The 15,600-nt window shown below is 37.7% G+C and overlaps 1 protein-coding gene across 1 annotated transcript in view; it reads left to right on the forward strand.

Moving 5' to 3' along the window:
* The window catches only part of PDPK1 (3-phosphoinositide dependent protein kinase 1), an 18,306-nt gene extending 5,111 nt beyond the window's left edge, over nucleotides 1–13,195 (forward strand). The window contains exons 2-13 of the mRNA XM_010297575.1: nucleotides 333–375; nucleotides 573–710; nucleotides 1,921–2,065; nucleotides 4,181–4,278; nucleotides 5,074–5,149; nucleotides 7,253–7,321; nucleotides 7,812–7,908; nucleotides 9,097–9,270; nucleotides 9,650–9,867; nucleotides 10,511–10,568; nucleotides 11,485–11,637; nucleotides 12,235–13,195. Coding sequence (XP_010295877.1) covers nucleotides 333–375; nucleotides 573–710; nucleotides 1,921–2,065; nucleotides 4,181–4,278; nucleotides 5,074–5,149; nucleotides 7,253–7,321; nucleotides 7,812–7,908; nucleotides 9,097–9,270; nucleotides 9,650–9,867; nucleotides 10,511–10,568; nucleotides 11,485–11,637; nucleotides 12,235–12,342 — 1,377 coding nt within the window. The 3' untranslated portion in view covers nucleotides 12,343–13,195. The remainder of the gene's footprint in view (nucleotides 1–332; nucleotides 376–572; nucleotides 711–1,920; nucleotides 2,066–4,180; nucleotides 4,279–5,073; nucleotides 5,150–7,252; nucleotides 7,322–7,811; nucleotides 7,909–9,096; nucleotides 9,271–9,649; nucleotides 9,868–10,510; nucleotides 10,569–11,484; nucleotides 11,638–12,234) is intronic.
* The last annotated feature ends 2,405 nt before the right edge of the window (nucleotides 13,196–15,600 follow it).

Consider the following 15,600-nt stretch of genomic DNA (forward strand, 5'->3'; position numbering starts at 1 on the left):
CCCCTTCTTTTAAGAAGATTTGGCATTTTACTGTGACTTATGTTACAGTCTTCAGAATTCTTCTGGGGAAAAAAAAGGGTAACTCAGTGATTACCCAGTCAGGTGTGTAAGTCTTCTAGCAAAACAAGTGGTGTTATGCTGAACTGAATTTCTGCACAGGTCTTGCTGAAGCCAGCATAATGTGAACACATGCTTAAATATTTTGCTGATTGCAGTTGTGATAGCTGATTTTTGACAATCATTATTCTAAATACCTACTGGAAGATGAAAATCAATGTTGGTGAATGTCTTTAATGAATGATTATAATATATTTTCTCTCCTCTGGCAACAGGTTGTCTTGGCTCGAGAATTGGCAAGTTCTAGAGAATATGCCAGTAAGTATTGACTCCTTCAACATGAGCATTTAAAAAATACAATATCGATGTAGTCCTATTACAAAACACCTGTTCAAAAGACAGAATTAGTGGTTTTATGATAATTTTATCTAACAAAAAAACCCCAAACAAATTACTTAGATGGACTTAATTTGGTTTTACCTCCTGCGTTTTCATTCTGTCTTTTTTTCATTAAGTTAAAATTCTAGAAAAACGTCATATCATAAAAGAAAACAAGGTTCCATATGTGACACGGGAGAGAGATGTAATGTCCCGCCTGGATCACCCTTTTTTTGTGAAACTCTACTTCACCTTTCAGGATGATGAAAAGCTGTGTATCCTTTGCATTTTAAAACTTGCTGTAACACTTTCTTAAAAGTAACTCCCCAGTTTTAGTTCCTTTGAAACGTTGTCTAACAGGAATGATGAAAATAACTTGAGGTATTTAAAATATCTTAATGATTGTGATGCAAATTTTGCAGTCATGCTTTTAATAGAAATTAAGCAAATAGAATGAGTGTGCATTCTCAAAGAGTGGGTGACTTGCAGGACAGGGGAGATGAATAAAACAATAACGTACATTGTCCATGTGGTTAATGCTGAAGGGAGACTTGCAGCAATAGAAGTTTAAAATAATTAAAAAAAAAGTTTTTAAAAATTGTGGAGTATAAGAGAAATGTTTTAGAAATGTCCTATTTCTGATCTATACTGTGAAACACCACAATTCCTGTGTTCAAAATAGGGGTAGCCAGCTATATTTACTACTATTTCTTATTTGAACAATTAGATCTATTAAAATTTTTCTTATGTAAAAGTGCTTACAGAATAATCTGAATGATAGAAAGTTGGTCTTCTGTTTGGGCCAGTTTCCCAAGCTCGCTCTCTAGCAGTAATTGCAGAGTGCAGTTTCATCTTGAAAGCTCATTGATTTGCCAGTTGCCTTTTTTTCTTGTGAAGAAAATGTTAATCATATGAATTTCCTCCTAAACTTCCTGCTTTGCATTGGCTGTGCCAAGGTTAAAAGCATAGATGGTCTATTTCTGGGGTCAGTAAGTAGTTGTGTTTTTCACAGAGGCTGCTGGCAGTGCTGACAGGCCCTATATTGTGTGCTGTCCTATGTGTGTACATGCATGCACTAGTAGAACTTACAGGGGCTCTCTTTTGTAATGTAAATATTTGCTAATTGAATACCGGGCTGACTTTTGAACTTTACAGATGATGGGACAATTTTAAACTTAGGTTGAATGCTCGTTATGACTCTAAGTAGCTCTCTCTGAGGGCAATTATGTATACAGTTCAATTGAATTACTCAGGTGACTGTCTGGAAAAACTACAAATTTAACCCTTTTTGTAGTCTTTGCTATGCTAAGTAATATGTTTAAGAAATTGATTTGGGTTGCTACCAGGTGAAGTTTCACATTAACCAACTTCACTACTTCCCTGTTTTTCATTTATTTTTAGTATTATTTTTGTCTTTGGAATGAGGTGTGGGGACTTTTGTTTTAGAATGGTTTAGTGATAGACCTTAACTATACTTACGTTCAGATTTTGGGCTTAGCTATGCCAAAAATGGAGAGCTGCTAAAGTATATACGCAAAATTGGCTCATTTGATGAGACCTGTACCAGGTTTTATACTGCTGAAATTGTATCAGCCCTGGAGTATTTGCATGGGAAAGGAATAATTCACAGGTAATACAAAGTTGAGACCAACATGTGTTTGTTTTTTCTCAAGGTGTTTTTTCTAGAAAGATTCTTTGAAGTCTAAAACAAATGTGGATTTTGTGGAAAACTGAGAGTATAATAACATTTCATTAGCATTAGCACGGTTGTTAACATAGGGAAATAAACAAAGAAAACTTTAGGAGGAGAGCTGATCTCTCTCTCTTACTAGACCAACTGTTCTCATGTGGAAAAAAAAATTTTGGCCTAGAATTAACATTATCAAAAGCTCGTCTTTTTCAGGCTTAATCAGTTGGTCTAAAAACAGAAAATGACTTTTTGTTTAACTACCTTTTTTCTGTGGTGTTATGTATGAAAAGTAACTAGAATTCTATTGTGGTGTGAATTAGTGTGCAGCGTGTTAAAAAAGGTAGCAAGGGGGACCCTGGGAACTACTGATGGGTTGGCCTTGCCAATGTGCCTGGGAAGATCGTGGAACAGATCCTCCTAGAAGCTATGCTAAGGCACATGGAGGGCAGGGAGGGGATTCGAGACAGCCAGCATGGCTTCACTAAGGGCAAGTCCTGCCTGACCAAACTAGTGGCCTTTATGATAGACTGACAACATCAGTGGACAAGGGAAGAGCTATTGACGTCATCTATCTGGACTTCTGTAAGGCCTTTGACACGGCCCCCCCCAACATCCTTCTCTCTAAATTGGAAAGATATGGATTTGATGGGTGGACTGTTGGGTGGATGGTCACTTACAGAGGGTAGTGGTCAATGTCCACATGGAGATTGGTGATGAGTGGTGTCCCTCGGGGGTCTGTATTAGGACCAATACCCTTTATTATCTTCATCAATGACATACAGTGGGATTGAGTGCACCCTCAGCAGTTTTGCAGGTGACACCAAGCTGAGTGATGTGGTTGACATGCCTGAGGGACAGGATGCTATCCAGAGGGACCTGGACAAGCTTGAGGAATGGGCCCATGTGAATGTCATGAGACTCAACAAGGCCAAGTGCAAGGTCCTGCACCTGGGTTGAGGCAATCCCTGGTATCAGTACAGGCTGGGGGATAAAGGAATGGAGAGCAGCCCTGCGAGAAGGAGTTGGGGGTACTGGTGGATGGAAAGCTGGACATGTGCCAGCAATGTGTGCTTGTAGCCCAGAAGGCTCAACACTGAGCTGTTGACCACTACCCTCTGGATGTGACCATCCAACTGATTCCTTATCCACTGAATAGTCCACCCATCAAATCTGTATCTCGGCAATTTAGAGAGCAGGATGTTGTGGGGGACCATGTCAAAGGTCTTAGAGAAGTCCAGATAGATGATATTGGTAGCTCTTCCCTTGTCCACTGATGTGGTCACTCCATCATAGAAGGCCACTACGTTGGTCAGGCAGGACTTGCCTCGGTGTAGTGTGGGGGAGGTATGTTGTCTTTTCTTGTCAGCTGAGGAAACTGGGTGGAAAGTATATAACAGTGTAACCCAATGCTGTTTTTTTATGTTGTTGCTAATGGACCTCTTGACATCTAACTATATTGATTATATATTGTGTGTGATACTGTTAGGTCTAGTTTTATTCAGAATCAGAGGCAGTGCCCATGCAAATGGTACGGGTACATTGGAAATACAGATTATATGTGGATTTGTATGTGACAAATGTAAACGTGCCATTCTTAAAGAGTGGAGGTGGTTTACAGTTCTTGTCTGTTCTGGACATTTTTCTGGGGGTGGGGGATTGCCATTGTTTGACAATGGAGTTTTGTTCTGAGTAAATAGGCCTAGAAGATCTTACTGCCTTATCAATCTGTCAGATGTTGCTTAAATGAAGGCCGGGAGTGAAGGGTTAGTGGTTTTTTGGGTTTGGGGTTTTTTTTCATTTTTGTTGAACAAGTGAGATGCGCAATAGCCTAGTTTTGAGATTATTTATTATTTCAGGTAATCTTAGGAAAAATATTAATTAATGGGCTTTTCAAAGTCTTTTAGTCTGCTTGTTGACAGCTACAAGTTAGAGGAAAGTTTACACAACAGTGTTTATAGAATGTCTGCATAATTTATGATAGCATTATGTACATAAGTCACTAAACAGGTTTGCAACTTCGTGTGCTGTTGAAGCATAAAAATCTGTCTCTTCCAGAGACCTTAAGCCAGAGAACATCTTGCTAAATGAAGATATGCACATTCAAATAACAGACTTTGGAACAGCAAAAGTATTATCTGCAGATAGCAGACAAGGTATGATATACTTACTTCATTATGCGACACAGATAACTACAGCAAGTGGTCCTTTGACAACATATGTTGTATTTACCAAATTTGAAGGTTATCGTTACCTCTTCAAATATCATTTGAAGAGGTAAATCTCTTATCTAGCAAAATCACTGAGAGATCTTGAAACGGTTTTGACTGTTACTGCTTAGATTATGTCAGAAGAGGTAGTATTTGGTGTAGTGGTATAGCCAGCTAGATCACCAAATAAAGTGGGAAGTTAAACTACTTCAAATTATTTTTTATTTGCAAGGCAAGAATACAAACAAATAGTTACTGTTGCTCAGCTGAAACAGTAAGTTTTTACTCTGCTTATATAATTAACCCAGTGACTATCAGAGTTGCTCAAATGTGAAGGTTATAGAATTCTTGTGTCACTAGTTGCTTAGTATTAACCTGTGAATCAATGATGCTGCAAACAATGCCTGAAAAAAGCAGGAGGCTGGACTGAATTTGATAAACTTAATTTTTTACTTGAATGTAGTAAGCTTGTGTTGGTAGATTTTATACCTAACAAGGTGCCTAAATGCCTAGCTTCTTGAACCAAATAGCTATCACTGAGACTAATTGATTTGTCTCTTCCAAGCAGGTTTTGTGAATGGGTAGAGAAACTAAATTCCCCTGGGTTCTTTGTAACATTACATAACTTGCTAGGTTGCCTTTGGTTTGTGGGTTTTTTTTTTAGGTGGGGGTAGGGGAAAAGGGGGAGGTTGGCTTCTCTGTCAGTGTGTATTTGCTTATTTCTTTCAATTTTCTTACCAGCACGGGCAAACTCATTTGTAGGGACAGCACAGTATGTTTCTCCAGAACTGCTGACAGAGAAATCTGCCTGTAAAAGGTGAGTACTCTGTTGTATTTCAGAATTTTACTGACTGTCAGAATACTGTCACTGGGGGGAGGGGATAAATAAAGCAAGCAAGCTTAGTATGTCAAAGAAACAAGATGTTTGCATATAAAAGAAAGGTGTTTGGTTCTTTTAAGAGAGTTTTTTTTCTTACCAAGTATTGCTGCTTGTTTGAGTGATGGTTTCCTCAGTTCGTCTACCTCTGGAGTTTTACAGACTCCAGATTAGGTAGTGTTAGGGGGACACAGAAACGTTTAGGTTGGAAAAGACCTTTAAAATCATTGAGTCCTAACTGTTAATATAGCACTGTCAAGTCCACCTAACCCCTAAACCATATCTGTAAGCACCACATCTACATGTCTTATTAAATACCTCCAGGGATGGCAACTCAACTACTTCCCTGGGGAGCCTGTTCCAATGCTTGATGACCCTTTCAGCAAAGAAATTTTTTTCTAATATCCTGCCTAAACCTCCCCTGGTGCAATTTGAGACCATTTCCTCTTGTCCTATCACTTGGGAGAAGAGATGGACACCCACCTTGCTACAACCTCCTTTCAGGTAGTTGTAGAGTGATAAGGTCTCCCTTGAGCCTCCTTTTCTCTGGACTAGACAACCCCAGTTCCCTCAGCTGCTCCTCATCAGACTTGTGCTCTAGACCCTTCACCAGCATCATTGCCCTTCTTTGGAAGCACTCTAGCACCTCACAGTCTTTCTTGTAGTGAAACTGAACACAGGATTCGAGGTGTGGCCTCACCAGTGCCGAGCACAGGGGCACTATCACTTCCCTACTCCTGCTGGCCACATTATTGCTGATAATAAGCCTGGATGCTATTGGCATTCTTGGCCAGCTGGGCACACTGCTGGCTCATAACGTGAAGCTGGATTTCTCTTACCCATAAATAAATCAGAAAACCTTTTTCTGTTATCCAAATAATATTATTATTTTAATTCCGTTTTATATAAGCTTGCTCTAATACGGTAATTCCCGCTGTAAAAGCGACAGAACGTCGCATTCTGTCAGTTAGGGGAAAGGCTACAGCTTTCTTTGACTTGTATTTAGATCAACTTGCAGTTATCTTTGCTAAACTCTGCTTGGAGTTTGCAATGGTTTAAAACTTCTCTCTCTGCCTGGTATGAGTGATATCCTTAAGAAACTTCTTACCTCATACAAGTTGGTTCTTAATGGTAACCTACAGACTGAGTATATCCATTTTATTACAATGGTGGAAGAATAATCAAAGTAATCACTGACAAATCATAGGGAAAAGAGATCTCTCATGAATTACTGTGGTAATTTGTGCTAGTGTTTCTTGAAATGATAGAAATACCGTTAGACTTTTCACTTTTGCTTCTAGTGAAGACGTTTTGACTGGTTTGGCTAATGCAAAGACTTCATTAGGCTATCATCTCCTTTTAGAAGTTACATAATGCTTCATCTTTATGGGAAACTCTTAATTTGAGTACTTTTGCACCTTTGTTAGTATTTTAGTTTTCTGTGAGGATTTCTAAGCTTTAATGTATATTATATATAAACTATGCATAGCTTACCTTGAGGTAAAATAAGTTAAAAATACTCTTTCAGCGCACACTAAAACTTAAGACTTTCTCTCACGCCTGTACCATATAGCTGGCCTCTTTGTTGGTGTCTTAAGAAAAGCTTTAAGTGAAAAGCTGTATTGTGATGGGATTTTTTTGCATAAAATATTTAGAGGAAAGGATTTTAATTCTGAAGGATCATATATTGCATTAAGTTGGATGCATCTTTGAATTGTGGTAGTGGATAATAAGTATTCTTTTTAGTCTCGTTGCATACCATTAATTATTTTGACTGAGAATTTGGCTGTCTTGCACATGTGCTTATAGTCAGTTGTTGTGGGATGGGTACTGTGTACTTCTTTTTTCCCAAAGTTGTGTTGCTAGCCTACTCCTCTGTCCAGGAATGAAGTGAAAATTGTGTGGAAATTACGCTAGGCATTGTCCAATGTGTTCGTGCTATGTTCTAACTAGCAGAAGCTTAGGAATTTTTTTAACAATTACCTTTTAAAGACGACTTCTAGGAAAACATGCTATATGTTTTTTTTCCTCTTTCTTTTGAAGTTCTGACCTCTGGGCTCTGGGATGTATAATATATCAGCTTGTAGCTGGATTGCCTCCATTTAGAGCTGGGTAAGAGATTTAAGTTAATTCTTTACATGTGGATCACAAATGTATTGAGTTGCTTTTAGCTTTTACCTTACTGCCAGTTCTGAAGTACAGCTTTTCATGGTGCAATGTTGGTGTTAATGTTATGCCTGCTTTTATTTGTCCTTTCTGATGTCATGAAGATGCTTAGATAGCTATAAACTAGAGTTCCTGAGAGAGATTCCTTAATTTATCCTAGGATTTCACATGTAATTTATGCAATAAAGGTAACTATGCCTACATGAAGAGGGTGTGAGGTGCTTCTATATTGCGCCATTTGAACTTTTCTTGTTGTTATTCAAGTATCCAGTGTTTACAGGATCATAGATGCTTGGAAGACTGTACTCTTTACCCTAGAAACATTTATGGGAATTAAATGGGATCTCCTATTTAATATTTGTCCAGGTTATGCACTGTTAAGGTGAAAGAACCATGGAGAACTAATAACAAGAGCTAATATTTTTATCTTTTGCAGAAATGAGTATCTTATATTCCAGAAGATAATAAAGTTGGAATATGACTTCCCAGAAAAATTTTTTCCCAAGGCAAAAGACCTTGTTGAAAAGCTATTGGTAAATATTTGCTGCTGTTAAATGATTTGGTGACATTGGAAACATTCGGCTTCTGTAGTTCTTTTTTCCTATGCACTTTATTGCAAACATTATAATAAGAATGGCTAAGCATTATTGACTGCGTAGAGGAGTGTCTTGAAAAATCAACATCCAGTATTAAACAGCACTTAGATTATGATTTTTTTTTTTTAAATCTGAATTCTAAATTGTGGACAAGGAGTGTCTCTCAGTGAAATGGAAGCAAATGGTTCTAAATACTGTGCATTACACACACAAGTTAAGTACATAGTACTCAGATTAATTCTTGTTGAGTTGTATAATGAATCGTTTAGTTGAAAACGGTGTTTTATGTATCACGGGGAGATATATTCATTACAATGTAAACCAACTTACCTTGCATTTTAACATGCACTTACCTTGCACTTAATGCATGTCTCAATAGTATCAGCCAAAGAATTACTCTACATGTGAATGTTTGACAGGTAGGAAGAAAAAAAAATAGTTCCGTCTCATCAGGGGGATATAGCCATGACAGTAAAATGAATATGCAGAGAACATTTTGGCTGGTATAAGCTTTTTCAAGTTCAATAGTCTAGAATATATTAGCATGGGGCTAGGGCTAAGGAGGAAACTTTGCCTTATGTTTCTGGTTGGTGATGAGTGCAACCATTGTAAAGGGCCTAGTGGCATGTTCCTGTGTCCAGGCCGGTGCCTGCTGAATGGTAGGGTCCAGGTTGCATCGACATCCTGAGAATAGTGCGGTTTTAGCATGTTTGAGAGGTTAATGTTTGATGCCAGCTATAGCTTCCACATCTTCTTGCATCACTAGAATGTGATGCTGGGCTATACTTAAATGAGCTATGCTCCATCAGGCCTTCTCTGTGTGTTTGCTTGGTTTTGTTTCTGTCTTTGTGAAGCAACAAAGCCAAAAAATTGTGTGGACCCAAAGAAGTGCTCCCTTCTCTAGATCTGTGAGCTGGTCTAATGCAAAATCTTGCTGACAAGACATACTGACAAATAACACCTTGTATTATAAGCAGTTTCCTTGTATTCTAGATATGTATGCTTAGGGCAGTGAGACCAACTGTTTTCAATTTTTTGCATGCTGTTGCGCAAATGTGAATGGTGCTCGCCCCTTTATGGCGAGTTAGCATTTGATGCATGCTAACTTAATTGCAATTTACTCAGGTTCTAGATGCTACCAACAGATTAGGTTGTGAAGAAATGGGAGGATATGGACCTCTTAAGGCTCACCCTTTCTTCGAATCCATTGTGTGGGAGAACCTACATCTTCAGACACCCCCAAAACTTACAGCATATTTGCCTGCTATGTCAGAGGATGATGAAGACTGTTATGGAAATGTATGTTTGTCTATTGCTATCTTCAGCTCTGCTGCCTGAGACTTTCATTAAAGCATACTTATTGCATATTAAATGTTTTCATTGAAACTACTGAGTTATATTTTAATGAAGATTCAATTATTAAGAATCTAATATAAAATTGCTGGTTAAAATTTGGACTAGTCAGCATTTTTTTCTGATAAAGTGAGTGTTTGGAAAAATACTGGTTGGCTTGCTTTTGACAAAGCATACTTTTTTGGATAAATGCCTGTTACTGTATAGAAAGTAAGCTGTGTTTTTGCCCAAAGGATAATAAACAAAAGCATGCTTAAAAGCTGCAGTTTAGTGCAAAATAAGCTTTTTAATCACAGAAACGTCTTCATTTTGTTTCCTTCTTCAGTATGACAATCTCCTGAGTCAGTTTGGTTGCATGCAAGTTTCTGGTTCTGCCTCTTCCCATTCACTGTCTGCCCCAGAGACAAGTACACCGCAGACATCAGGAGGAAATATTGAACAGTATATTCATGATCTTGACAACAATTCCTTTGAGCTGGACTTACAGTTTTCTGAAGATGAAAAGAGGTTACTTCTGGCAAAACAAGCTGGTGGAAATCCTTGGTAAGCTCTTTTAATAAAGCTCATCTGTTACTTGCATAGCAGTAAGGAATCCAGAAAAATAACTTAATTTTGATTAAAATTAATTTTTGTCATCTTAATATCGTCAACAATCAATTAGCAATGAGAGTTTTCTTTACATCTATTTTTAAAGCAATAGCAGTGAAAACCTAATACTATATTTCTAAAATTTACAAAGTCTAGAAGATGTTGTAGAGTATGTTTATAAGATAGGCAGAAATGACACTATACCTGTGCTGAGAAGTCCTCCCTCCGCAGAGTCCTAGAACTAGAAAAATGTTCCTTTTTTCTTACAGTCGCCGTAAGTTGGTTGTTTTTGAATGATAATATTCTGTTGATACCTACCCAAAATACTTCCAGACCATGTACTTCTTAGTGTTTCTCTTCACTTTTGAGAGGAATTTCTCATTTGTGATTCCACACCCCTACCTCCCCAATCAGATTTTAGAAAAAACACTTTGGTGGGGAATGAGGAGGAGTCCAAAACTCATCTAGTAAAGGACTGAGGACTCTCCGTCAGAAAAGGAGACGCTAGGGAGAGATGAGGAATATTGCTTGATAATAATAAAAGCTGTTTCTATGGAAGAACTACTTCTGGAGTAATGGTTGTTGGTTTTTCTTTAAGGCATCAGTTTGTAGAAAATAACTTAATCCTAAAAATGGGTCCAGTGGACAAAAGAAAGGTAAGGGCTTTTCTTGATTCCCTGTAACAAGACTTCAGCTGCCACATTTTTGCACAGTTGTAGCATAGATAAGGAGCCTGTGTTAGAGCTTCCTTGTTTAACTTATTTGTAAGTGTCAAATTGTTTTGTTTATTTTTTAAAATGTAGTGTTTTCTTGTGAATATTTTTTCTTAATTTAGTGGTGTGCTCTTGATTTTTTTTTTTGAAAAGGCTAAAAGTAAATGTGCTATTGATGCTTTCATTTTGAGACTGTAGTAAATGAGTTTTTGTTCCCCTTCCTCTTTGCAATCTGATATAGCCCACTAATGCTTTGTCTTGATGCATGTGTGCATGTGGATTGAGCCACAACTATTGGAAAATAAAATACAAACCCATATTGTCCGTAACTGTGCTGTTTTTCTTGGATCTGCCTAGTGCCTGTATCTTGAGGGAGGCAGAGGTGACATTAGAACAGCTTTAAGCATTACCTTTAACATGGTACAGATGAGCAATGATAGTCTGTGTCAGCTCTGCCAGGAATATAGGTTCTTTCATCTAAGTTACTACCTGCGTGTTCCTAATTTTCTCCACAAAATCATACTTGATGATTTCTGTGCTGTAATCTTTGACAGATAGATTTTGCTTGACTTTGTACAACTAGTTGTTTTATATTTTGTTAGAACTTGAAGATGCCTTCTTAAGGTAGTACTTCTGTTTTGCTATATAGTAGGAATGCACTGCAACCCCCTAAAAAAAGGAGTGAGGTCAAATAGGTAATGCAAAAGGAAAACAAAAAAAGTACACGAAACTAAAACATACTATCCTATCACTGAGCTGTTTTAATTCTACCTCTATTGTTAAATTCAGAGATCTACATGTTGGTGGTTTTTTTTTCTGTCATGCTTTTTTGCATTGCTGCTTCTACTTTTCTTGTTAGGGATTGTTTGCACGTCGGCGCCAATTGCTACTCACAGAAGGGCCCCACCTGTATTATGTGGATCCTGTCAACAAAGTTCTAAAAGGAGAAATTCCATGGTCTTTAGAGTTGCGGCCAGAAGCGAAGAATTTTAAGACATTTTTTGTTCACACAGTAAGTGACTTCCTTTAATTTATTTGTAAGTTGCACTAAGGTCCTCGAACAATTATTCTAAGTTGTTAACAAATTCTTCTGGAGAAAATACAATTCTTTAAATACAAGTGTTGATAGCCTTAATTCTAAAACCAATGACAACAAAACCCACAAAACCTACCACAAAACCAAACCCCTGCAAATACTCAAAAAAAACCAAAACCCCAACAAGAAACCACTGACATACGCGTTTCCCACAAAAATACCTGTGTACTTTTTATTATTTGTGTGTAAATAAACTGTAAGTGGATTTTGGGATTTGAAGGAAGTTCCTAAGAAGGACTTCTAAAATTTAGCCCTCTTCATGTATATATAGTGGATCACAAGGAGCGTACCAACAGTATATTGTCAGTTGACTTGACTGCTTAACAGTAATTGAGATGCCAGCTGTATGGTTATTCAGTAATGTATAATGTTATGTAACAGTAATTGAATTTATCTTTTGGAAAGCTTATGAAGTGATTCGGAATAATTATTTTTATTGGTAGGTGCAGAATAATTACTGCTTTTTGGTTAAACTGTGTTTGGAGTACTCATTAAAATGTTGTTCACTTATAGCCAAACAGGACATATTACCTGATGGACCCGAGTGGGAATGCTCATAAATGGTGCAAAAAGATACATGAAGTTTGGCGGCACAGATACCACCAGAATGCTGCTAAATAGTAAAGCTCATCCAAAATTTCCCAGTTTCCCTACTTGCTGCTAGAACTCCGTGTGCAGCCGATCAGAGGAATCTTTTCAACCCACCTATTACCATCTCAAGGGGAAGCATATGTCTGAAATGTTCTGTGTGTTTGTTTTTTTTTTTTTTAAGAAAGAAAAAGAAAAAGCAAAAATCTAATGGAATTCAGGGTCGCTTTGCTCGCTCTTTGTGCTTCTGTTGAGGCTTCCACATACATATCATTGCAGTGAAGATCTTGCTTTTGTGCACTTCAGCTCAATTTCTGCTGCAGACTAGTGGATAGACCTTGCATTACCAGCTTCACTTAAGATGAGTTAAAACCAATCCACACGCACACATGCTGAATCATGTACCAGCCTTGCATTTTACAAGGCTGGAGTTTTCTGTGACTTTCAGATTATCATTAAACTGTATTTCATCAGGGAGCTTTTGTATGCCTCTCCTAAGCACCACCTCTGTCTTCTCTTCCTTTCCTCACAGTCCCCCAGCTTACTGGTACATGGCATTTGTAGCCAGGTCAGTTGCACCCTTGTGTAATTCCTAATATAGTTCTGGTTGCAGGATTTATGTGGTACTTTAGTAATTATGTGAATGAATCAGATCTATGTATCTGGCAGACAGGCTCCAATGATACAGGTTTTGAGAGAGTAAAATGCTGAACATGGCACTGAAAGGTTTCTAAAATTGAAATGTTGGCGTCTGAAGCATATAAGATTTTAAACATTCAATTTAAATTTTAATTTGAATCATAGGTGTGTTTAACCAAGGGACATTAAACTTACCAGCATGCCTTTAACTAATGCTAACTAAAAAATTAACTAGTTAGTATGGGGGGGGAAGGTTACTGTTGAACTAGTAAATAGTTTTTCACCTTTTCAGGAGATGAGGGCTAGAAGCTTTTTTTCCAGGGTGTGCATGTATTGTGCATTGTAGTGGGGCCAACCTATTTACCTGGGTAGAGAAGGAAGTGTGAAAGCTTTGTACAACTGATTACTTGACTTTTTTGGTCTCATTGTATAATGAGATATACAAATAATCCTATTTTTGGTCCTTGGTCAAATATTTAGCAACTCTGAAAAAACTTTAAGCAATTCAAATATTAGATCCATAAAGTAATCTGGTTAAAAATACAAAAGAAAATATTAATACAAAGGGGAAAATATATGGTACTTAATGCATATCTATAAAATGAAAATATTTTTCATATTGATCTCTTTTATCCTCTTCAAACTAAGGCTTTTTTTGTGGTCAAACATTTCTTGTAACATTACAAAGCCAATTTTCTGTGTGCTAAAAACCAGCTTCCCTAATGGTATTTTCAACACGCCCATGTTCCTGAACCTTGCAGAGAGGAATGACCTAGGTCTGGACAAAGGCTTTCCTTCCTTATTTTAAAAGCTGTATAAACATCACACCTATTTATTCACCTTCTACACATACCATCTCTTTGCATTTTGAGGTTTCATACTATGCGCTTTTCCTTCCACCAAAGAAAGAAATGTTCCATTGCAATGTTGAAAAAACTCATGGGCTACTGTTACAGAAGCATTATTTCAAAAGCAGTAGCTCATTAGGATTTCTTAGAAAACACATGAATGTTGGATACTTTGTTGTTGTACAGGGTGAAGGAGATTTATTATTGATCTCTTCAAAACTGTGTGGTGTGGTTGAATTTGAGGACAGTTCAGCTTTTCCAGTATCTTTCAGTCTTTAAAGGAGAGACTTCAGTTTCCTTTTCTTTTGGAGGAACTACATTATTGTAGTCTTCTGTTATCCCACCATGTACACAGACTTGACAAAAGTCAATCACTGGTTTTACTGTGCCAGGTGTTAAGGGAGCTAAGGTGTCCTGTAAATGGCTGAGAAAGAACACCATTCCATTAGTATCATGAGAAATTCATCACATACAAGGTACAATCCCTGTCAGTAAAATTTGAATAGCACAGTACACCTTCTATCTGTGCCTGTATTAAACCTTTATTTACCATTCTAACCAAGATGACATGTAAATTTGTTGCAGTGCTATCCATTTGTTCTCTGGCTGTCAAATTCCAGCTGTATGTTGTGTCCACTGGACTCAACCCTACTGCTTTTGGATTCAGTCTTTGGTATAGAGGTGTAGTCATAGTCCCATCTTTATACAGGAGACTTTGGCAGTGACGGAGATTCATGGTGCCACTGCTGTTCAGTGTGATAAAACTTGCTTCACATAAGTCTGGCAAACTTGTTCTGCTAGTAGTGAACACCTTAGCTTCATTAGGAGATGGAGTCATCTCCATTGGCTTGTTCACTAAGTGGAAATCTAAGAATGCTTAAACATGTTTTCTGTAATATTTAGACTTGTCATTTTGCCGTAACAAAGTAATTACTCTGCTTTTTCACACCTTGGAAATCCTCTCTCAGTAGACTTCTGTCCTGCCCACCAAAAGCTTTCAGCCAAAGAAATCTTGATAGCAGTAAGCTATCAAGAAGGTGTCTGGAAGGCTGATGTCTGCATTCTAGTATTCTTTTTTTTTGTTGACAATGCTGTCATTAAGACTCTGATCATCTCTTACAGACATCCCTCCCCTTAAAACTTCAATGTTCCAAATCAAGTCTTCCTTAGTTGCTGCTTTTTTTGGGAAGGGACTAGAACTTTTCTGGGAGAGGTATTAGTCTTTCTTGGACTGTAAGTGAAATCTGTGGCTTTGAAAGATGGCAAAAGAATAGAGTAAGGCAAGACAAAGCAATCACATGGATTTAAGTATGTTTCACCAGTTTGTCCACTTAAATGTGTATTGGCAGGTGCTGCATACTATGAAGGGCTGGTTCCTGTTTTAAATGCTTACACCTGAAGTGGGGTAGATTCAGATCTTTCTTCTGAAGATCACTCCTGTCATTCATGGGAGTGCATGGAAGGAAATGTACAAGGGAGGTTCTTCAGAGCTGCAGATAAGTCAGTTAATTTCTCTGCTCTTCATCTGAGGTCTTTCAAAGCACAAAAAGTGTTGTTAGGCAGTTGAAGACTCTTCTTCAGACTCCTCACTACAAACCTACTGAAAACCCACTCTGTTGATTGATTCATTCCATCTTTTGCACATTGAATAATTGCCAATGACTTCTAAAGAATCTGGTCAGTGATATTGCAATTTTGTTTTGCTTGGGATTTGAACTTCAGGAAAATGTTTATTGCATCTGTTCTCTGTGGGGTGGAGCTTAAGAAAGGATGAAGTACTACTGCTAGAAAGGATTTTTGAATC

This window comes from Phaethon lepturus, unplaced genomic scaffold (assembly GCF_000687285.1).
Source record: "Phaethon lepturus isolate BGI_N335 unplaced genomic scaffold, ASM68728v1 scaffold1932, whole genome shotgun sequence".
Classification (NCBI taxonomy): domain Eukaryota; kingdom Metazoa; phylum Chordata; class Aves; order Phaethontiformes; family Phaethontidae; genus Phaethon; species Phaethon lepturus.